The 25,145-nt window shown below is 40.7% G+C and overlaps 2 protein-coding genes across 2 annotated transcripts in view; both read left to right on the top strand.

Moving 5' to 3' along the window:
• LOC115141085 (activin receptor type-1C) overlaps positions 1-18,054 on the top strand; it is a 30,441-nt gene extending 12,387 nt beyond the window's left edge. Inside the window, exons 3-9 of the mRNA XM_065004682.1 lie at positions 5,476-5,727; positions 6,045-6,273; positions 6,574-6,743; positions 9,488-9,644; positions 11,105-11,229; positions 11,678-11,808; positions 12,294-18,054. Coding sequence (XP_064860754.1) covers positions 5,476-5,727; positions 6,045-6,273; positions 6,574-6,743; positions 9,488-9,644; positions 11,105-11,229; positions 11,678-11,808; positions 12,294-12,419 — 1,190 coding nt within the window. The 3' untranslated portion in view covers positions 12,420-18,054. The remainder of the gene's footprint in view (positions 1-5,475; positions 5,728-6,044; positions 6,274-6,573; positions 6,744-9,487; positions 9,645-11,104; positions 11,230-11,677; positions 11,809-12,293) is intronic.
• A 1,924-nt stretch (positions 18,055-19,978) lies between these two features.
• Positions 19,979-24,239, top strand: LOC115140942 (cytohesin-interacting protein). Its single transcript, XM_029679496.2, has 8 exons — positions 19,979-20,405; positions 20,871-20,920; positions 21,047-21,101; positions 21,227-21,329; positions 21,712-21,805; positions 22,043-22,109; positions 22,692-22,758; positions 22,990-24,239. Exons 1-8 carry the CDS (start codon positions 20,223-20,225, stop codon positions 23,433-23,435), a joined length of 1,065 nt encoding a protein of 354 aa, XP_029535356.1. The 5' UTR covers positions 19,979-20,222; the 3' UTR covers positions 23,436-24,239.
• The last annotated feature ends 906 nt before the right edge of the window (positions 24,240-25,145 follow it).

The raw sequence follows: 25,145 nt of genomic DNA, 5'->3' as shown, positions 1-25,145 counted from the left end.
TGCCAGCTCGGGGATTTGATCCAGCAACCTTTCGGGTACTGGCCCAGCGCTCTAACCAATAGGCTACCGACCGCAACTCAACCGCGATTAAAATAGCATGCAAGAGCCAATCAAATTGAAGCTGCTTGTTTGAGAGTTCAAAACTCACCCCATGTCATCTGCTGCATTACGTTGGTGGTTCACAAACGATTTGTTTATCCAACCATTTAGTTATTGTAACAGCAAGGATATATAAGACATGCAGCCTGTAAAATATTGCTAGCTAGCCAAAATGACATTGCAAACACATCTATACATCCACATCTATACATCCGGTGAAATATCTGTCTCATTGTTCTATCTGTGGTGCTAGTCTCTGTTCTGTCAACGCAGATCGTGGGTTGTGCTGCACAGCACTGACACCTGTGTTGACATGACAACTTGGTCGAAATTCTGAACCTTCGAATGGATCATGTGACAAAAGGGTTTGATTTGCGCAACTAGTTGCAAGCAACAGCCAATCAAGGTTGGATGCATCCAGATGAAACTTCAAGTTTCAGATGAGCAGCTTATTAGTGTCAGGGGGGTGTCTTGTTTTGCACGCTTTGTATAAAATGCAGCATGACAGGATCTTTATAAAACAACATAGCTCTTTCTTAGCTAGCTATAACTGGCGCGTGCATGTGTCTTCGGTCATGATCAACAGAAAATACCTCATGACCTGGGTAGTCTTAACCAATCATAGTGCAGTATGATATGACGGTAGAATGCAACCAACAATTCAGTATGTTGACACACAAGAATATTACAGGGGTTGTTTCACAAAGCAATAGAAAAGCAACTCTGTTGCAAGCAGCTAAAATGGCATGCAAGTTGTGTAACAACAGCTCTACGCTGAGTGCAGTTTCGGTATTGTTGATATTAAGGCTATTTTCAACTTTGAAAAATAACTGTTCAACATAGAAAGAATACTGCTTTAGTACATTATTTTCCATTACTTTATTATGACATAATTTTGTATTACTTTATTACACTAGTAGTGCCATGGGAATTCTAGCATTCTAATGTTATCAAAGTGAGGTTTTGAGAAGGAGATGTTGTTATCCCTGAAATGGTTGTTTCTAACCAAATTGTCCCCATCCACCCACTGAAAAAAATCAAGGACCGTAAAATGTCAACTGCTCATTATTTAAACATAATGACAAGGTTATACTTGCACTGCATTAGGATTATGTCTGGCAGTACATGGATGATGACGAACCCAGAGTCTCTGGTGGCACAGCTAGCGCAGCGATGCAGTGCAGCGCCACAAGGAAAGGTACAGCCGGAGCGGCTTGTTATAATCCAATCATTGCAGCAGGCTCAACTGATACCCCGCCCATTTCTTTACAGACAGACGAACTAGCCAATAGTTGTTTATAGCACACAGCACTTCACACTGAGTGAAAGAAACATGCGTGCTGGCAGCTGAAAATCACGATCACGGATAATTACAAAACATACTTGTGTAAAAATCGTATTCGGAAGATCCTCCATATCCGTTACTAATTTTGTCTGAATACTCGGCACTCCCCTACTGTAATGTAAACAGGGCTGAAAAGTGACTGGTCGCAGGAATAAATCATATAACATTTTATTTGTCACATATACATGGTAAGCAGATGTTAATGCGAGTGTAGCGAAATGCTTGTGCTTCTAGTTCCGACAATGCAGTAATAACCAATGAGTAATCTAACCGAACAATTTCACAACAACTACCTTATAGACACAAGTGTAAAGGGATGAAGAATATGTACATAAAGATATATGAATGAGTGATGGTACAGAACGGCATAGGCAAGATGCAGTAGATGGTATCGAGTACAGTATATACATATGAAATGAGTAATGTACGATATGTAAACATTATATTAAGTGGCATTATATAAAGTGGCTAGTGATACATTTTTTACATACATTTTTCCATTATTAAAGTGGCTGGAGTTGAGTCAGCATGTTGGCAGCAGCCACTCAATGTTAGTGGTGGCTGTTTAACAGTCTGATGGCCTTGAGAATAGAAGCTGTTTTTCAGTCTCTCGGTCACAGCTTTGATGCACCTGTACTGACCTCGCCTTCTGGATGATAACAGGGTGAACAGGCAGTGGCTCGGGTGGTTGTTGTCCTTGATGATCCTTTTGGCCTTCCTGTGACATCGGGTGCTGTAGGTGTCCTGGAGGGCGGGTAGTTTGCCCCCGGTGATGCGTTGTGCAGACCTCACTACCCTCTGGAGAGCCTTACGGTTGTGGGCGGAGCAGTTACCTAGTAAACTGGCCACTGACTGTATGTTGTAGACCCTATTTTAGTTGTTGTGCTCACCATCGGTTGAGCCACCGCATGCTCTTGAATACAGGGGGGGCGTCATGTTTTGTTTGATTTAATGTACTAAAATGTGAATAACATTTTAATTTCAAATTGTACCACAAAGATGGTTGGAGGTCAACACATCAGCCAATGTTGATTTTGAGTGAGAATATATATCGTTTTAAATTAAACTGTCAATCTTCCATAGGAAACCTTTTGAAATCATAGACATATAGATAATATAATTGACATTCCCATTCAAGTTTAAATTAAACAGAGGGTGGGCCGGTGGCCATCTTTCTGCTAGTAATTAGGGGTTCACAGCGAAGTTATGAACCTATTGTTATTCTTAGATTCTAATTTGGCACAGAAACTAGATGCCATGAGTTACTTGGTAAAAAAAAAGTGGCACCGATTGGCCAATAGGTGGCACTTGTATAAGCAGTCTCTCTTAAACCCTCATATCTGCCCGTGTAACCTAGAGACTTGAAACTATGTATGTAGGTGTCTTTCCTCATGCTGAAGAAATTGCATCAAGGACCCATAATGTCTATCAGGATAGATTTTCCTCCATCTTGGACATTTGGGAAAACCTTAGAAAAACGTCTTCTCATAAACCATAGGACCAAATGGCACCAAATTCGGAATGTAGACCCATGATACGTATTAACTTAGTTTGGGTAAAACGATGGCTGACTTATCTACAAATCAAAAATCTGATTTTTATGTGTCCATTTAAATCCACTCCACAGTGGCGTATCAACTTGAAACTTATCATCGCTATCATGGACATCCCTAAGATGAAACACGCTGAATTTGGTATTTATGTTTAAAAAAAAAACAACAGGGAAACTATTAACACATTCTTTGCATATATAAAGCGAAGGCTGAAAATCGCCTGCAATCATCTCCTGAACCATACGTCAGATTCTCCACATATTTTGTATTTAGACCCACTACATCAGTGTTTAATGGTTTTGAGATTTGTTTTTTGTTGCATTCAAATATGGCCGCACTGTAACTATAGATGCACATATGCTAATGAAAAGATGTATACTTAAAAAATCTTTCTCATGAACCATAACTCAGATTGGTTGATCAGATTAGGTCCTGATCTATGGATTTCACATAACTGAGCAGGGGTGCCAGTTTATGGTAGTGAAATTAACATTCAATTCTCTGGAAACAGCTCTGGTGGACATTCCTGCAGTCAGCATGCCAATTGCACACTCCCTCAATGCTGGAGAATGTGTGGCATTGTGTTGTGTAACAAAACTGCACTGTGTCCTCTTATTGTCCTCAGCACAAGGTGCACCTGTATAATGACATACCGTTTAATCAGCTTCTTGATATTCCACACCTGTCAGGTGACTGGATTATCTTCACAAAGGAGAAATGCTCAGTAACAGGGATGTAAACAAATGTGTGCACAAAATCTGAGCGAAATAAGCTTTTTGTGCGTATGGAACATTTCAGGGATTTTTAATTTCAGCTCATGAAACATGGGACACTTTACATGTTCCATTCATATTTTGGTTCAGTGTAATTAACCTAATGAATTTGAGTGATTAGTTGCTGCATTAAAAGTGGGTCACGCTACACCACTAGATGGCACCATATCACACCAGGGATATGAGAACTGAACCGATGGACATGGGGCCATGAAATTTGGTATGTTTGTCTTATGTATATGTCCTTAGAAGCTGTGTGAATATAAATTCACTGCAACCTTAGCTGCACCAGACCAGTTGGTGGCACTATAGATGTCATTGGCAACAGTGGCACCATAGGATACTATAGCAATAACTATTGATCAAGTAGACTTTGTCTCATGAAAATTAATGTTAGATTAAAATTATGCAGATGAACAATGTGAAACATTTTGAAAATAATACTTAAAATATTTTCTAAAAATATTTCCTTAACTTAAACCATTAGCCAAATTGACCCCAGAATTGGTATATAAAATCAATACTAGACTAAACTTCACTAGCGTCATCCTTGTGGTATTGAGAGATAAACATGGTAATGCTTCCTCTGATTTTCCATAAAGGAAGGTAGCGCCTACATGCTAGAGGGCTTGCTTTGTCCTTTCTGTCATCCTGTGAATCATTGCTGCTCACAGCTATATTTAGAAGTGAACATTTACATTTAATTTATATTTCAATAGTGTACCGGCTAAATTGCAGTGGTCTGAACTTGGGATAGGCTCATTCTACCGATGACGGGCACAACACGGACACTTTAGATGATGTAAAATAGGTTCTTGGCTACAACATATGTGTTTACACATTTTCTTCGTAAAAAAAATTATTTAGTCAAATGATACAACTGTTTGATAACCCTGTTTCTAAGCTTTCAAATTATATCAAACTCAACCGTTTTTTCAGTGATGAAGACATGGATGTAGGGTGTGGTATGCAAAATGGGTCAACTTTGAGCACCTCTATTTTGGCATTCAGGTCATTTGCATTAACCCATTTTTGCATTGACTCAATGCACACTCACTGGACTCTACCCACAGACTCAGACATACTGGCACTCCAACAGACACGCACGCTCACACACACACACTGCTGCTACTCTGTTTATTATCTATCCTGATTGCCTAATACATTTGAACCCTTACCTACATGTACGTATTACCTCAACTACCTTGTATCCCTGCAGATTGACTCGGTACTGGTACTCCTTGTGTATAGCTTCCTTATCTATTGTGTTACTATTTTCTATATGCTAATTTTCTTACATTTGAAAATGAACTCGTAAGTAAGCTTTTCAGGGTAAAGTCTAAACCTGTTAGAGTCGGCGCATCTGACAAATACAATTTTAATTTGTTTTGGTAGAGATTTCACATTTTGATCACAAGCTGCAACAGCATGTAACGACTACATTATTGGTAGTAATGGGTGTAAAGTGGTTGGAAATCACCACTAGAGGACATGGAAATAATGAAGTATTAGCCTATGTATGATTTGGGTTCAGGAAGTCTTTTTACATTTTTTTATCCCTAATGTAAAAATCCCCATCCACCTTTTTAAACCTTATATCCCAAATGTGTGGGGCCATTGCACATTCATCTACTGATCAAGTCGTGTTAAGACCCTCTTTGTTTCTTACATGGTGTTCTTACAGTATGTTGCTGTGTCTGTGTAGGCTATGTAGAGAGGCCTTCGGAGGAGCCCGGCTGGGGCAGACTGGAGCTGGCAGCAGTCATCCTGGTGCCCTCTACCCTGCTCTGTGTGAGCATCCTGCTGGGTGTGTGTGTGGTGCAGAGCCAGCCCTGTGCCTACAACCGGGCCCACAAGAATGACGCGGAGGAGCCCCTGGATGACCAAAGTCTTATGTCCCCCGATAAGTGTCTTAAAGACCTCATCTACGATATGAGCACCTCCGGCTCAGGCTCCGGTAAGAGAGAGTCTATACATGTATGGTTCAATGTACAGTCATAGAAACATAATCACTACAATGGGCATCCCCCATCAAGTCCATGGGTCTCTAATGGGGATTCTATTTAGGCATGCATGGGGGAGAGCAGGTAATGGTGCTCTGATAGATGGACCTCATATCCAACTTAGCATTTTACATCAATTTGATGTTTTAATATTGAAAATTGGGCAGCAAGTGTGAGTAACAACACACTGAGTTCAGAGATTATAATTGGATTATGATCTTGACGGGAGCATTTGCAACGGATTCATCTGATTTTTGTTTTGTTTTTACAGGGCTACCACTGCTGGTACAAAGGACAATAGCTCGGACCATCGTGCTGCAGGAGACCATTGGGAAGGGCCGCTTCGGGGAGGTGTGGCGAGGGAAGTGGCGAGGGGAGGACGTTGCGGTGAAGATCTTTTCATCCCGTGACGAGAGGTCCTGGTTCAGAGAAGCAGAGATCTATCAGACCATCATGCTCCGACACGAGAATATCCTGGGATTCATTGCAGCTGATAACAAAGGAACTTATTGACATATTTGGTCCAAATGGCACCCTATTCCCTATATAGTGCACTACTTTTCACCAGCGCCCTATATACTATATAGGGAATAGGGTGCCATCTGGGACGCATCCTTGATATAACTGCCCTTGGTATGCTATTTTGACTATGTCGTGACTTCAACAGGAAAAGCTCTGGGCCCTAACTACATTTCATGTCATGTACATTGTTTTAAGGTGTGACGAGAAGCTTTCTCAAGTATGACTGTACACGTACACTAACCCCAGGTGTATGACCATGCCCTTTTGCTGTCTTCTGCAGATAACGGCTCTTGGACCCAGCTGTGGCTGGTGACCGAGTACCACGAGCACGGCTCCCTGTTCGACTACCTGAATAGGTACACAGTGTCTGTGGATGGCATGATCGTTCTGGCCTTGTCCATCGCCAGCGGCCTGGCACACCTCCACATGGAGATCATTGGCACTCAGGGTGAGGTGTTGGCACCTTTACCTTCCCGTAATGGGAATTTAAGATGACTATCATTTTTAGATTCAGAGTGATTGATATAATGTAGCATATTTAGAGTCTCTGTATCCTACAGGTCCACAGATATACCACACCCTACAAGGCTTATTTGTAGTGTGGTATAGGCTTAAATAACAATAGAAAACCTGTGTATCTGTCAGTCTAGTTTGGGACTGATGCCATTCACATTTTAGATATTCTATTGAACATCCCACAGGATTGGCATGTATTCTTGTAGTGGAAATAATGATTCACCAAAGGTCAGAACTATAATTACAGGGACTTGGCGAGGGCCTCCTTTTATAACAGAACAACCATAGAAAATCCTCTTTCTAATCTTAGAAAAGATACTTTCCAAAGCACACTTATTTGTGTTGCTAGTTACTTGCGGATGTGAGCTTGTTGCATTCACAAAGATAGCCTTATTTCTATACAAATTGTTTCTTGTGAATTATTTTTCTTTAACATGTTTGCACAGCACTACTGTTAATCTATTATTAACATCAATTAATGCAAGGGCTATATAACAGTGACAGCAAACATCTGTCGATGTTAGCAAGTTATTGAATAGACATGAAATATAACCAGGGTTGGGGAGTAATGGATAACATGTACATGTAGTCCGTTACATGTAAGGGGTTACAAACAACTGGTAATTGTAAATATTGTAATCAGGCTTTTGTAGGCTACAGCCCAAACTATGTCTTCCAATGGTGCGACTGCTGTCGGCATCAGAAGATTATCCAACTTGAATAAACGCTTGTAGGTAAGGATGACAGCAGTGGTGTAGTCTACGGCGACACAGATAACACTTATTATTGATATCTACATAGAGCATTAACGTGAATCACACTGCTGCTCTGTCATTTAGCTATTTGCGACTTATTGATTGTGGTTGTTCTGGATGGCTGTTCACACATCTAAATGTGTATTTGAACCCAATAATGGTTGATTTCAAGAAGTTTAAGCTGACTATCAATCATTGTTTTTGAAACCAATGGACAGCCAGTGAAATATGCGCTTTTGCAACAGCTGCATAGTGCGGATCCCAGCCTATGGAATAAAAGTGGGGCTTTTATTGCTCAATCTAATTCATGCTGATAAAAAAAAAAATCTATATGCCTAATGGAGACATGCTCAAACTCGCACACTTTTGATAGACTTAAAGGGGCAATCTGTAGTTGCTACATCCATTTTTGGACTTATAAATTATATATACATTACCAGTCAAAAGTTTGGACACACTCATTCCAGGTTTTTTCTTTATGTAAAGACATCAACATTATGAAATAGTACATAGGGAATCATGTAGTAACCAAAACGTGTTAAACAAATCAAAATGTATTTTATATTCAAAGTAACCACCCTTTGCCTTGATGACAGCTTTGCATACTCTTGGCATTCTCTCAATCAGCTTCATGAGGAATGCTTTTCCAACAGTTCCCACATATGCTGAGCACTTGTTGGCTGCTTTTCCGCCACTCTGCGGTCCAACTCAACCCAAACATCCCAATTGGGTTGAGGTCTGGTGTTTGTGGAGGCCAGGTCATCTGGCCCTTACACAGCCTGGAGGTGTGTTGGGTCATTGTCCTGTTGATAAACAAATGATACTCCCACTAAGTGCAAACTAGATGGGATGGCGTATCGCTGCAGAATGCTTTGGTAGCCATGCTGTTTAAGTGTGCCTTGAATTCTAAAAAAAAATCAGTGTCACCATCAAAGCATCAGCACATTATGTATGGTCAGTCCTTGCATCCATAGCTCTGTCTATTAATCTGAGAGTGGTTACATTTCTCCAGGCCCATCCCTCAGTTTTTTACCAAAACAGGGGCGACCATTTTGTTATTGTTTCATCTGTGGATTTGCCCTTTTAAAAAGCTGTACCTTATCAAGATATCAAATTGTCACCACCAAATAGGTAAGCAATAGGCCTATAGCAAATGCAGCATATGGCATTCATTTTTCACATGTAAGTAGCACTTTTCAGTAGTGCTCAAAGCATGCCATTCCATGAGGGCAGCATTATTTTTCAACCTGAATCAATGAGCCCAATCAGTCCTCCATGACAACAAAATCATGGACAACAGAGTAGGGCTGGCTATTAAGTCCTTAGTTTTAGGGTTATGCTCAGGTAAAACAATTTGGCTAATCTATACTTCCATATTTCCAAGTCCTATTCTTGAAGATCAAGGGGTATAACATTTACTGGAATGACTGGAATTCTGATAGACTTTGGTTTTTAATGTAAAGATAGAACTTAATCGTATTATTATTATATGTAGTAGAAAGCGATGGGTTAGAGGAAGCCTACATAACCAACCCATAATGTAAAATTTAACATCCATATATGGCCAGCTTTGTAAACTTTAACATTGCTTTATCCTGCAATAGATGTTGTTCAATTGGTAACATAATGTTTGTCTTCTTCTAATGCCTCTTCAGGGGAAAGTAATCTAAAAGTAATTGCATGTAATCAGATTACATTACTGAGTTTGGGTAGTCCAAACGTTACATTACTGATTACAATTTTGGACAGATAACTAGTAACTAACAGTTTACATTTAGAAAGTAACCTACCCAACCCTGAATAACTATGTTGTAATGTGTGCATCCATTCATAGCACTAGACATGTATTTTGCAAGGGCCATACAACAGTGACAATACACCCATGTATCACTTTAGCAAGTTGTTGTGATGTGTTTTACAGGGAAACCTGCCATTGCCCACAGAGACATCAAGTCTAAAAACATTCTGGTGAAGAAGAATGGGACGGCTGTCATAGCAGACCTCGGATTGGCTGTGAAACACGACTCCAGTACCAACATCATTGATATACCGTCCAATCACAGAGTAGGAACAAAGAGGTAACTAGGCAGCTTTTAACTGAGAGAAAATACCATGGGCTTGTCTATTGGCCACTTTGATCCACTTTTTCAATTATTAGTATTTTATCTTTTCATATCCTTTTTAGAGAGATGGAGGGAGCAATATTGGCCGACGATCAGGAAGGTCTCACGTTGACTTTGAGTGTGTCCAAAATGCCACAGCTCGAGTCAGAAATGGTGCACTAGGGAATAGGGTGCCATTTGGGACGCAAGCAAGACTTAACATCTCCCTTGCCCTCGTTTGTTTATTAAATTGATGGCTAGCCAACAGGTATCCTCTTCCACGCGCTAGCTCCATCATTCAGAGCTCCTATTTTCAGGACACCATGTGCCGTTTGTTAACTGTTAATATAGTGATGGGACCGCTGCTCACATGGAGCCCTGTCTTCTGTCTATATAATAATAAAATGTCTTTGTCTGTGTATCTCTGTGTGCCTGCTGCCTGTCTGCTGCCTGTCTGCAGGGTGGGAATTTAACTTTTTGGTCCAACAGCCACTGGTGGAAGATTCTTTTACTGTCCAAAATGTATTTTTCTCCGTAATTACACCACAAATCACCCCCCAAAAATGTATTACTAGTAAGAAGTAATGGTTTATATTTCTTAATTTTCTTTCATTTTTGTGACCTGCTTCTTTTTAAGCAATGCATGTTAAAATGAATCATTTGGATCCATTAATCCAAACAGATAAACAGTTCTACAGCTGAACATCAAGAATCAACAAAGTGCCTGCCCTGTCACAAAATGCTGAGTGATGCAGCTTATTTAATATTATAGTTCAGGGCTCAATGCTGACATTTTTTACAAGAAGTACATGATGTTCTCATAAGTAGAAATGTAGAAGCACAATAATAAATCAAGGAGAGCAACGACTAAAGGTTAATGAATAAACATTTTTGGGAGTGATCCATCCTCAATCAAGTACAGTCATTAGGTGAGACAAAAATGTTCAGCTGGCCCTTTAAGGGACCAGCTGTGGCAACTAAGGCACTTGCTTGTCTGTGATGGAGAAGAAAAAAATAATCTCAGACTGCGATGTCTTCCTAGCAGCAGACAGTTGCAGCAAACTCAAACTAACTTTGATAAACAACCTAGCATGTGAACACTGTCCAAGAAACAACGACAAAGTCACACTTTTAGTAGCCTTTCTTGTCAGTTCGACAAACCACTACGTGTGGGCTTTGGATTGAAGAAAAAAACAGTTCCCAAATGCTCTGTGTGACCACCTGCCAACATGGCGTGTGAAATATAGCTATAGTACATTCTTACCAGCCGATGACAAACTATACTCTCATTTGGCGGGTGGATGGTGATGATTTCCAACCCTGCCTGTCTGTGTATCTCTGCCAGGACGTTGAGTGTCTTCAGATGCGTCAGTGTTGACTCACTCCCCCTAATACCCTGTTGGTTAGTAGTTAACGAGTTCATCCTCCCTCGGCAGGTACATGGCTCCAGAACTGCTGGATGACACGATCAATATTGGCAGCTTTGAGTCATTCAAGCGGGCAGACATCTACTCCCTGGGCCTTGTATTCTGGGAACTGGCAAGGCGGTGTTCCATCAGGGGTACGTCTTTTTAAAACTCTTAGTACAAAAGCGACCGGAAGCAAATACAATGGAAGGCTACTAGAAATGGCAGTATTTAAAGCTGAAGCTAATACTCTATTCCCTGTATGCACTATAGGGTGCCATTTGCGACACCTTCAAGTTATTTAACTCTTAGTACAAAAGCAACATTAAGCAAATGAAATGGAAGTCGGGAAGTCTAGTCTGTGCAGCTAATGCACTCAGAGAAATGACACTGGAGTAGTGATTGATGCAGTTACTGGTTTATTGGGTAGGCGACGCATATACTTTATTCAGTGATTCATCATTTAATGAATATTAATCAATTATAATTTTACCACTGATATTAAGTAAACACAATTTCTCATATTGCCATGGAACTGATGAAGGATGGTACATTTGTGCCAGGGAAATGAAGAAATGTGCTTGTTTCCCCCCCCACCCACAGGACTTCAAGAAGATTTTCAGGTGCCTTACTATGATATGGTGCCTTCAGATCCTTCTGTGGAAGACATGAGAAAGATGGTCTGTGACCAGAAACTGAGACCCAACATTCCCAACCAGTGGCAGAGCTGTGAGGTGAGCGATTTATTAATTTTTTTGACTGGGATAGGGTTGCAACTTTCCCAGCTTTTCCAAAAACCCCGGTTGGAAGATTCCTGGAATCGGTAGGGAATAAACAGGAACTCCGTGAATCCTCAGAACGGGAAGCCTAGGAATTTTTGGACAAATTTTACAACCCTAGACTTAAAAAAAAAATATAATAATAATAATTTAGCTTCCACTACAGAGCCATAGGGCCGACTGAAGTCAGATTGGGAATACAATATACTTATTGTATATTAGCTTGGTTAACATTTAGAATTGTACCTCTGTAAATTGAACTGCTGTTTTTGAGGAAGGTTTTACTTGCAATGACTGATATGGGGCTGTCTAACCTAACTTATTTGAATGCACTTACTGTAATTCCAAGTTGCTCTGCTCTGGACAAGAGTGTCTGCTAAATAGCCAAAAATGTACAATTTTGACCTGTTGATTGAACATGATCCTTCTTGATTCACCAGGCACTGCGGGTGATAGGCAAGCTGATGCGCGAGTGCTGGTATGCCAACGCTGCAGCTCGCCTCACCGCGCTGAGGGTCAAGAAAACCGTCTCTCAGGTGACTGTACTCAAGGACATCAAAGATTAGCTAGCCCACTGGCTGGCGCACCAGAATGTACTGTTATTGGTCTGGAGCAAAGCATCCTCAAGACCACTCTGAAACAAGAAACACTCAGCTGGGTCGTATTAATTAGAAACCAAACAAAAGAAAATGGGGAGGGACTACCTAAACCTATCCAATAAGACATTCTCATTACAAAAGGTTTTGTTGTGGTTAGTAAATGTAGGTTTTAGCACGGTGTTACAAATGCCTGTATCGCAAGAATCAAGATTTGTTTTGTTTTATGAGCGTTCATGTCCCCTTGTTCTCGTGAAGTCTTTTTGGTCTCATCTCCTTCGCTCCTTCTGTGCTGTTTGCACCTTCCCACTTGCACACACACGCACATGCACACACACACACACACACACCAAGCCTTTCCCCATGCCACTCACGTCGAACATTAAAGATGTTCTATTTGCATTTGAGGGTTGGTCCAACAGAATTGGTCACATGGACACCCAAACACAATGAGACATTATTTTACTGTAAAAGAGGAAGTTACCTTTTCTAACGATACCTTTTTTATGTCTCGACTCCCAGACCCTCCTAGAACTGGAGGATCAGTGAACATGATTGTGGAACATTTAATGCACAGTTTCTGTCACACTGTGACAGAAATGCAGTACTTGGTACCAAGTTCCGCTAGGAGCATTTTAGCCACATACTGTTAATGTGCTAGCTGTCTAATCTGTTTTTATAAATGTGCAATGAGCATAAGAAGCAGCATTTTATATAAGGTAGGCCACTTGATTCCAACATCTGAACAAAGTGGACAGGCTAGTATGCTGTTCAAACAGTTGGAGACGGACAGGAGGTTGTGTTCAGAACAGTTCAACTGTTCTAGCTACCTTGCTAGCAAGTAAATAGATCCACATTGGCTAGACTTTAAATGTAGAGATTAGCTGGCTACTCACTAGCGTGTGGGCTTGTGCTTGAGAGATTGTTTATGAGACCTGTTTTAATTTTCTATAATGCCTGTTAAGAGAAGTTGGTCATTTTTAGTGCATGGTTCAGGTAAAGAAAATAAAAAAAGGGCATTTTCATAGACTTGAAAGCCAGATCAGTGATTATTGCAAACAAACAGGTTAAATACTATATGATAAAACAATGTAATTATTAATGGGTCTTATGGTTGTGGAAGGCTTATATTTAGCCTAGGTATAACTTCAAAAGTCTTGAATTCATTTGATTATTCCTGACCGTTTGAAATGCGGTGTCTTGACCTTTTAATTCTGCAACAAAGCTTATTTAAATATATATTTTTTTAAATCAAGATGTATATTGTGAATCGGCCATATTTAGATAACCGTTTTAGGCCATATCGCCCAGTCCTATATGGTGTGCACTAATGAATACGACCCAGCAGTGAGCATGCTCAGCTTGTGATGCCAATAGCGCCTGCTGTGGTTCAGCAGGGAACACTCCTGTCCAGCCCTGCAGTGTGTGACTGCCTGGAACTGGATCAACCAATCCAGAGGAACAGGAAATGAAACTGTGACCTATCAGAAGAAGATGGATGATTTCCTCTGCTACCTCAGATGTTTTTAAGTGCCCAAAGCTTGAAGTTGCACATTGAACGCCTCGTGCCATATTATACTGTATGTAGTGCTAGGCAACATGCAAAATGACTGTAAATGCTAAATGTTACTGAGTAACACACTCACTGCTATGCCTGATTTGTACAGGACACACAAGGTCTATACCCATAAAGATAATTGTTACTTGGGAGCTGCCCCTCCCTCCCCCAACCTATTATATTTGTCATCTATATATATATTTTATATATAAGACTTGAAAATAATGCCTATTTCAACTATACTATGTATTTAAGTCAAACATAGTCCAATATGTTGTATAATAAAATAGATTACTTTTAAAGGTGCAATCTGCAGGTGTAACAATGACAAAGCCGGCAACCCACCCCTGTTTTTGTCAACAGCTGAGGGATGGAGATGGAGAAATGTAACTACTCTCCAATTCATAGACGGGTGTGGATGCAACGACTGATCATCCATGATATCAAAATTCTAGTTTTCACCATGTTTTGAGGCTATACAATGCAAACAATTGCATTGTTTACAAACCATGGAGTAAAACAAGCTTGCATTTTCGGTTCTGATGTGGTACGACAGTCTTACTAAGCTCATGACAAAATGTATAAATTATATTCTTCAAGAGTCAATATCATCAATTGAATAAAAGTTTTAAAAAACAACTATGTAGCAAACACAGATTGTCTCTTTTAAACACAACCGCACAAATAATGTATGATTTAGATGTATTTTCCCTAACACTCGCATCTTCTCTGAGAAGCACAACTTTTATATTACAGAAGAGAGAACTACACCGAACAAAAATGTACATGCAACAATTTCAAAGATTTTACTGAGTTATAGTTCATATAAGGAAATCGATCAATTTAAACGAATAGATTCGGCCCTAATCTATGGATTTCCCATAACTGGGATAATATATATATATGCATCTGTTGGTCACAGATACCTTGAAAAAAAGTAGGGGCGTGGCTCAGAAAACTAGTCACTATCTGGTGTGACCACCATTTGCCTCATGCAGCGCAACACATTTATTTCGCATAGAGTTGATCAGGCTGTTGATTGTGGAATGTTTTCCCAGTTCTCTTCAATGGCTGTGCGAAGTTGCTGGATATTGCCAGGAACTGGAACACTGTCATACAGATTGATCCAGAGCATCCCAAACATGCTCAATGGGTGACATGTCTGGTGAGTATGCAGGCCATGGAAGAACTGAGACATTTTCAGCTCATGGAATTCTGTACAGACCCTTGCGACATGGGGCTGTGCATTATCATGCGGAAACATAAGGTGATGGATGAATGGCAAGACAATGGGCCTCAGGATCTCGTCACGGTATTTCTACATTCAAATTACCATTGATGAAATGTAATTGTGTTTGTTATCCTTAGCTTATGCCTGCCCATAACCTCACCGAAATCATGGGGCACTCTGTTCACAACGTTGACATCAGGAAAACGCTCGCCCACACAATGCCATACACGCTGTCTGCCATCTGCCCGGTACAGTTGAAACTGTGACTCATCTGTGAAGGGTACACGTCTCCAGCGTGCCAGTGGCCATCGAAGGTGACATTTTCCCACTGAAGTCTTACGCCCCCGTAGTGCAGTCAGGTCAAGACCCTGGTGAGGACAAGGAGCACACAGATGAGCTTCCCTGAGACGGTTCTGACAGTTTGTACAGAACATTCTTTCGTTATGCAAACCCAGTTTCATCAGCTGTCCGGGTGGCTGGTCTCAGACCATCCCGCAGGTGAAGAAGCCGGATGTGGAGGTCCGGGTTTGGCATGGTCTGTGGTTGTGAGGCCGGTTCAACGTACTACCAAATTCTCTAAAATGACATTGGAGGCGGCTTATAGTAGACAAATTAATATTAAATTATCTGGCAAAAGCTCTGGTGGACATTCCTGCAGTTAGCATGCCAATGCACCCTCCCTCAACTTGAGACATCTGTGGCGTTGTGTGACAAAACTGCACATTTTAGAGTGGCCTTTGTAATGATCATGCTGTTTAATCAGCTTCTTGATATGCCACACCTGTCAGGTGGATGTGTTATCTTGGCAAAGAAGAAACACTCTCTAACAGGGATGTAAACAAATTTGTGCACAGAATTTGAGAGAAATAAGCTTTTTGTGCGTATGGAACATTTCTGGGATCTTTTATTTCAGCTCATGAAACGTGGGACCAACACTTTACATGTTGCATTTATATTTTTGTTCAGTATATTTAGATGGTTTTGTTGTTTAATACATAATTATGGAAACACTTATTTCATGGGGATATATTTATACTGTATATCCAAGGCCTTTAATTGAATGCTGCACTATGTAGAGACACTATGAAAGGCCAATGTGAAAATATATACATTTTGTACTTTATTTCAATATCTTTTCATTTAGATAAGTTTTTTCATGCAGTACATTGTTGTTATAAGTTACTCAAGCAGTTCACCCTTTACCCAAGATAATATACATGACTGAACATTTTCAAATTGTTCACATGAAATTGTTTTTTAGCTAGAGCTTTTGTGTTATCAAGAAACACGTTCACTTTTTATTGACATTTGTTAATCACCTGGAATATGATAAGCCCCTTGTAATGCTTTTCAGTCAAAAATGTGTTTTTAATTCATTGTTGGTTATCTACTAAAAGAGGAATTTTACAGTGAGTCGTCAGCACAGCCGTACGTTTCAACAAGGACTGTGTTCAGGCTGCTCATGTGAACACTAATACCATTGTGAGATCTGGCTTGTGAACCCTTTCCATAACAGGCTTAGGAATGGAAATATTGTGTGGGTGTCTACTGTACACCACAGGGCAGGCCTGGTGCTCTGTTTGTTTAGGCCTGAAGCATGTTCAATCAGAATTATAGCACAGACATGTTGCCAATATACATATGTATTGTCTGTGGTGTCATTTGACTTAAAAAAAACAGTCTCCAATTCATTACAGAGATTGTTTAAGATGAGTGCTGTTTTAGAATAATACACTTTACTGATCCATATCAATAATACACTTTACTGATCCATACCTTGGCTTTTAATTACTTGTATGTAGATTTACTCTGTGTTGTGAATGGGATGGTGGCAGTACAGTATCTATGAAGCATGGTCAATGTAGCCTCTGTAGTTGCTTCATGGGGTGTAAATGACCGGTTCGCTGCTCTGCTGCATATATAACCGTATCATTTAGTCAATGTTACAATGACATTTTGTATGTAAAAACAATGATTTGTTTCACTCAATATCTGTGTAATTATTTGACAAATTATGTAACAAAAAAACTCAAATATATATTGACATTGCAGTATTTAGTGCTCTGCCTGTATCCTGTGAACAAACAAATTGTATTTGTCTAAGTTGGAATACAGTCATGCTTTTGTCATGTGTCGAGGCCTACAGTCGAGTCAGTTTCTATGGCTGAGTTTACACAGGCATCCCAATACTGATATTTTCTCCCACTAATTAGTCTTTTGACCAATCATATCAGATCTTTTCACAGGCTGTTTTTCAGAGCTGATATGATTGGTCAAAAAAAAAAAAAAAGAATAGATTTGCTTCTGTTAAGACCATCAGTCATTCCAAAGAAAAGAGTATTTGTGTCATTTCTGGTCAAATATCTTTTTTGAAGATTGTGTATGACACAATTGGATGTTTTGCCTGCTCTGGGAATGCGATGTTACTTTCATAAAGAAGGATTAATGCTGGGAAATGTCATCCTCCAATCAATTAGCATCGTTATTTCTGTTGACAAGAGTAACTAGTAACTGGGGGCGGCAGGGTAGCCTAGTGGTTAGAGCGTTGGACTTGTAACCGAAAGGTTGCTAGACCTGACAAGGTAAAAATCTGTCGTACTGCCCCCTGAACAAGGCAGAACAACAATTTCACTGTCATTGTAAATAAGAATTTGTTCTTAACTGACATGCCTAGTTAAATAAATAAAATACAGCTATTTAGTGTTGTGAACTCGGACATGATATCTGTCAATATGATGTGTCATTGGATTGTCTTTCCGTTTTACACTATTTATTATGAATACGTGAATCAATAAACAACTTTTCATTGAACATGAGATTTTTCTGAGTAGTTTAATATTTCATAATTTTTACCAAGTGTAATTCCCATGACAGATTATGATAGAATCAGGGCACGATTTGATCTTCCTAAATGAGAGCATTTTCGTTGGCATACACAATAAATTGTCATTTCAGGTAAACTATCTATTTTTCCCTGCAATGAATCTGTGGTTCAGAAAGCATTACAGCGCACTTAACAATTATAGACATATTTTTTGTCCGTTAACTGGAGGAAGTAAGCATTGCCACCTTGGCTGTTTGCAGCACTACTCAGATGAGTCAGCCGCTCCTGAATGTGCTGTGCTTGGGTTTAACTGACTCTCCATTCCATTCTACGTCACAGTGACTGAGAACATGGACAGTCATAACGTGTTCATTTAGATGTGGCTTTTTCTTTTTTAACATTTCAGAAGTCAGGCTTGGGTTTCTCAATGGTGAAGTGACTTCCTGAGAAAGTGTTAATGTGCTCAAAATAATTGATTTGAATGTTCTGCAGAGTTGAGATAAAACTGTGTCATAAAACCACTTCCAGTAGTACACACACATTATAAAACTCCACTGCTCCAGTCTCACACTGAAGGGCAGGACATGAGTGAATCTCCAACTAGGCAAGCCTATTTCAACAACTGACTGTAAACTTCCTACGTTCAGATAATTGGTCAATTAATATCCCAGCAACTTAAAGCCAATCGGCATCCTCTAAAATTTGAAATAGTGCGGATATGTTGGGACTTTTTTTTAGTTTGTTCTACACATTTGTCTTGATGGTGAGGTATTGCAATATGTTAAGGATGACAACCATTATAATTACATTTCTTGTTGCAGACCAATTCTGATCGTTTTCCCCCCACTAATTGGTATTTTGACCAATCAGATCAGCTGTAACAAATATCTGTAGTGATTGGTCAAAAGACCAATAAGTGGAAAAGAATATCAGAATTGGGCTGCCATAGTGCACTACTTTTGACCAGGGCCCTGGTCAAAAGAAGTGCACTATATAGGGAATAAGGTGCCATTTGGGAAGATCTCCTTGTCTGTACAGTGTTACAGTGGAGGGAGATTCTACTGGCCAGACAGTCCCGTGGGAGCTTGGTCGCTGGCACTGCTACGGGTCACACGTTCAATGGGCCAGAGGGGAATGCAATGAGGCAACACTGCTGTTCATTGGTCTGTTTCGTGAGGAGGGTATTACCAGTGGGTTCATATTGGGCCTGTCCCAAATGGAAACCTATTCCTTATATAAAGCCATTACTTTTGACCAGAGCCCATCCATAGGGTGAACTTAAATTAAAAACATTAAGTGTGGGACATTCTGATGTTCCTATTTGACTAATTCCTAATGAATTTGTTTGGTGTCTCAAACACAAAGTTCTGGGGTGCTTGAATGGATAAGGTACTGTCTGTACGATCATAAAATACATATAGTTTATCTTGTAAAAATGTATGAGGAAAAAAATACTTCACTATCAAAGAACAATAGAAAAATTGTCAACACATCACATATCTGACATTGATTTTAGTCTTGACTGTTGGCCTGTGTGTGATTTCCTCTTGGATCAAACCATGTCTGATGCCTTCTAGCCATTGACCCATGCTGTGTGTTTGTAAAGCAAGTCTCTAGCCCCGAGCGAAAGCCTGCTTTTGTCTGTCCTCACAAGACAAATCTCTTTGCTTGGCGGACCAGAGAGGCTCAGGTTGACTCCAACCCATTCAGAAAACAGAAACTGGAGTGAGTGGAAGCAGGTGCTGATGCTAGTCTAGACCACAGAGGTGGCAGTTTTTCATGCATTGCTGATTTCTGACAGACCATAAATCAAATCGCACAGACTGCACAAAAAAAGGGGGCTGTTTGGAAAAAAAAAAAAAAAAAAAAAAGTATGCCCGATTTTCCTTTTCCTGGCCACAGCAGAGCAGACAAACGGTACACAAGAAAAATAAAAAGACACACAAAAGGGTGGAAAGAAAGTGAGCAAAGGGCTGTGATCGGCTAACACAGAAGCATCATAATCGCATGGTGTGGATTTCCGCTTTGGCACATTTACTTTAAACTGCGCAGCAGTGGCAGGGACACACCACATACACACCACATACAGTTACTCTACTGAACTAGCTGTACCAGAGCTACACTATGGCGCTGTGAAGAGGGAGCGAACTCCACTCCACCATGCAATCCACCACGAACTTCAATGGGCTCCAGCGACAGGGCAGCCAGGACAGTTACATTATGGAGGTCTCTCCGCGGAAGAAGGGTCATCTATGGTATCGGCGCTCTCTGAGGGGACGCCATGACAAACCCAGTCAGAATGGGGGGACTACTCCTGGGACTCTGCCAAGAGGCTGGAAACAGGTAAGCGAGAAAGCTTTGAGAGAAACAGGAAAGAGTTAACAGTTACTCTGTATATCAATTGTCACGTACGCTATAAGTATTCTTAGAGGTCATTGATGTTAGTAGAGACGACATAAAACGGTTTCAGAGTGGCATCAGAGGTTTGCATTAACATGTACTGTACAACCACAACAAAACCGAGAACTTGCAAGGACAAAAAGCCTTTTGACAAATTAACATTTTTTGGACAAACTAGTTCACTAAGCAGGAAAAATACTTGGGAAAAAAATACCTGTGATGTATATGTTTACGATGAAAATATGTCAAATTTCCTACCGAGAATATAAAGAGACTGGTGTCCATCTAGTCTATTTTGCATGGAATGAAATACATGTGCTGTGACCAGGTTGAGAATAGCTATTTTCACAGTTGTATTTCTAAAATATATACTGTACAAATATATGAAATATACATTTGACTCTCCAGTCCAACAGAACCCGCTCAAACTCCTTGGTGGATTACTCGGACCCTCAGAGGTAAATACAAGCCCTCTGTCATCTGTAATAACATTTACACTGTTAACACTATGATACATACACAATTTGTGCTTTAATAACCCAAGTTAGGACAAGTCTGTAACCCCATTTCTCCTGAACATATAGGACTACTGTCATAATGCAAAAGCAAGACAATGAGACGTTTGGATTTGAAATTCAGGTAAGACATTTCATCCGTTTTCAAATTCATTTTTTTTTTTTTTGAATTTATTAGTTAGTTTTTTAAAAATGCTTTCACTGCATTGTCAGTCCGGCCTAGTGACAGTGTGACTCCTCTTTTTGTAGACATATGGTGTGCAGCTGAAGAACAGCACTGCGGTGGAGATGTGCACATTTGTGTGCAAGGTGCAGGACGATAGCTCGGCTGAGAGTGCAGGCCTGACCACCGGTGAGACACCCACCCACTTCCTCTCCCTATGGCCCAGACTCAGCTTCAACGCTGTGCAAGTATAGTTTTCACACAGAGAGATGTCCCCGCTACACTCATTACATCTAACTTTCACGTATAGAAAGGCCAACAAGTCGACGCCTAACAACTCACATTCGCTGTCTCTCTTTAGCTCTCCCACACGCATTTTATTGTGGTCGACGTTTTCGTTACAATATCTTTAGCAAGAAATAATCATTCTACAATGCTGATTTTTGGGTCAGTCAAACTTCCAGCACCACAGCCGAGATTAAGATTGGTTGTTTGCGTGTTAACCCTTTGAACATATCTCCCACGCTCTCGCTTTCTCTCCATCTTCCTCTCGCTGTCGTTGTGCATGTAGGTGACGTTATCGTCACCATCAATGAGGTCAGCATTGAGGGGTCGACCCATCAGCGCATCGTTGACCTGATTCGAGAATCCACCAACTTTTTACAGTGAGTAAAACCAGCGATGACACCCAAACCCACCGGGTTACTGTCTGTAACTCCGAAGAATGGGAGAAAAACGTTCAACATATAAAAATGTTTCTAAAACCTTGATATTGGCATTAGCCTTGGTTTCAACCTTGCTGAATAGCTCCTTCTAGGAAACATAAAGCTACTCTATCCTCTAGAAGGGTCAGTAGGATGTGTATGTCTGCTTGTGCTCATCTTGCCTCTGTGTAATCTCAGGATGGAGACGGTGTGTGGGACGGTGGTGAAGAGGATTGAACTGGAGAAGAAGATGAGCTTGCTCAAGGTGTGTCTCTCTGACAGGGCGGATGTTTGGCTTCAATAACAGATCATAGTGGGAAATATGGGTGGTGTGCAGTACCACATAACTCCACCCCCCATTAAAAGAGCACACATTACAAAAATATAGACCGCTTCCATATAGCTATTTATAAACTGGGTGATGCAAGCCATGAAGGCTGAAAGCCATGGTCTATCAGACCATATACCACGGGTATGATAAAAACATTACTGTTTACTGTTCTAATTACGTTGGTAACCAGTTTATAATAGCAATAAGGCACCTCGGGGGTTAGTGGTATATGGCCAATATACTGTACCACACGTCTAAGGGCTAGATCCAAGCACTCCGCGTTGCGTTGTGCGTAAGAACAGCCCTAAGCTGTGGTATATTGGTCATATACCACACTCCCTGGGCCTTATTGCTTAAGTATACTACACAATTCCATGCACAAATCCTAATGTAGATTAATTGGGTCACAGGTAAACACACTATTATAGAAGCTATGTTCAGTACTGTATAACTGACCTCTCATGTCTAATGTGTAGCGGAGTCAATCATGTTCTTCTATGTTTTTTGTCCACACAGCATACCCTGGGAGAGAAATGGGTGGAGTTGCAAGCACTCACATTACAGGAAAACCGCCTTACGCAAGGTGAGGGGTTTTGCCCAGCTGTGAAACCACAGAACTTCCTGTCTCATTAGCTGATGTGAAAATGACAAGTAAACGCTGAGGTGCATTAACGAGCTTCGTTTACAGTCATTGTGACGCATTAACTGAGAAGTAATTGATATAAAAATGTCCTGTCAATCAACCACATCCGTCACAGTGCACATGAATACTGTGGTTGGAGAAGTCAACTAACTGCCCTTCCCTTGTCTCCAGGTAACCTGAATGACAGTTCTCTACACCCCTCTATGGACTCCCTGATGTCTCTACTGTCGCCGTCTGGACACAGTGACCACTGTGGCCACCGTTTCTCCAGTGACAGTAGCTGCCGGAGTGGGATGACAGAGGACAGTGACCTGGCCAGTGTGTTTGGGGATCTGAGCTCTCCCAGCCCCTGCAATGTGGCCAGTCCAGATGATAGCTGCTTCTTCTCCACAGACTTCCCCCAGGAAATGCCCAGGGCCCTGGTCAGCCTCAGCCGTCCCCGTAGTGATAGCCTGGCTGGCAGCAGTGGCTCCCTCTCCTCCTCTTCTTGGGACCCCTCCAGAGCCTCCTCCCTGTTCGGGACACTCCCCAGGAAGGCCAGGAGAGCCAGCGTCCGCAAACACATCCTGAAGTTCATCCCTGGATTCAACCACTCAGTGGAGGAGGAGGACCTATGAACGAACGCTACAGTAGGTCTGTGTCTGATGTGATGTTCAATACAAACATTTCCTGCTGAGACTGAAGCATTGCCAATATGGACACCGTGCCCCTGGCTCAGGAGTAGCCACTCAGTGAACATTATTGGGATAAAGAGAAATATCCCGTTGACAAAGGCCTTCAGTTATCTATAGATACTGTATACGTGATGCACAATTGTCATAATGAGAAAACAGCATTAATCCTTAACGGTAACAATTATTTGGAATATAGAACACAGGAACTCAGTTCATGTGTGTGCAGACTGTGCTTGCCATTTCCAAAAATGTTACCATTGTATGTAGGGTGACAACTATGCATGAAAAGCCATGATTTTCCTCAATTCAATATTTTGCTTGTATATAACTTGAAGTGTTATGCTTTGCATATTTGATGCATGCAATGAAAGAATTTAGCAGCAAGTCTGTCACCTAAAAAGTGTGAGTTCTTAACCAGGTAGCTAACTTCATAGTTCAAAACAGGATGTGGGCAGAGAAGGAGCTACTTTCTTGACTATTTTTGTACCCATACCCAAGTTTCAGGTTATCTACAACTTACTTTCAGTCTTGATAGTTATACTACAAATAAGAACCGTCTTCCCTCTAATTCATGGCATTTTAACAGAGTGCCATGGAATGATACTCGACTGTTTTGAATGTATGCTTGATGTGTGCCATTTGCTGCTTTCATTGAGATTCAAAAGACATGTTTAAAATTCCCTGAAGACAAGTGACTGTATAATTTTACACAAATAAAGTGTATAGCGACAGTTTAGGAACCAACTATTTACATATTCTCTCTCTCTCTCTCTCATACTGCCTTCTATTAAAAACTGATTAACATCCACTAGATGGCATTGCAAGCATTAAATGCTTAGGACTTTGAATTATATCAGAACATACAGTACAATGCCACACTGTAAAAGGAGAATGAGGTTCACAATATCTTGCCAAATGTGATGCCAGTGGGGTTCTGAAGTGGGGCGGCAGGTATCCTGGTGGTTAAGAGCGTTGGACTAGTAACCAAAAGGTTTCTGGTTCGAATTCCCAAGCTGACTAGGAGAAACATCTCATTGTGCCCTTGAGCAAGGCACTGAACCTGAACCCCATTTGCTCCTGTAAGTTGCTGTTAAGTGTGTCTGTGAAATATAAGTAGGACAGTTAAAGGAAATGTACATTTACTGTTGACCTACACCAGAAGATTGGAATCCCAAAGCACTCCATGCTTATTCTTCCAGACCAGGGGAGACCAGATTAACCCCTTAATAAAAACATGGTGTTCTGTTTCTCTACGACCTCCAGACGAGTCCCGACACTTGTGAAGGTAACCCGCAGTAACAAATGGAAGTAGTTTTGCGGCGAAAAAAAACACACACACACTTCCTGAGCTTTCATATATCTCCTAGATATAGGACAGACACTTAAACATTCCTCATGATTTGTTTGTTGCTATTTATGAATGTGTTGTTCAATGCGATTCTATGGGCTATAGTAGTAAAGGCCAAATTATTTTAATCAAATAACTTAAATATTTTTTACAAAGCGACTTACTGTCATACGTGATATGAAATGATGCAACTTAGCCAGCAATGGTAGGTGTTCTTGTTGCCATCTCTTAAGGGACCCTTAAGCATGCAACATGTGCCCTCAACGCCGTAGCTTACCCTGCTTTCCACATGAGGAAACCTACAG

This window comes from Oncorhynchus nerka, linkage group LG1 (genome assembly GCF_034236695.1).
Source record: "Oncorhynchus nerka isolate Pitt River linkage group LG1, Oner_Uvic_2.0, whole genome shotgun sequence".
In the NCBI taxonomy this organism is placed as follows: Eukaryota; Metazoa; Chordata; class Actinopteri; order Salmoniformes; family Salmonidae; genus Oncorhynchus; species Oncorhynchus nerka.
Note: the sequence above shows the minus strand (reverse complement) of the source record. Positions and strands in the feature narration are given on the sequence as shown.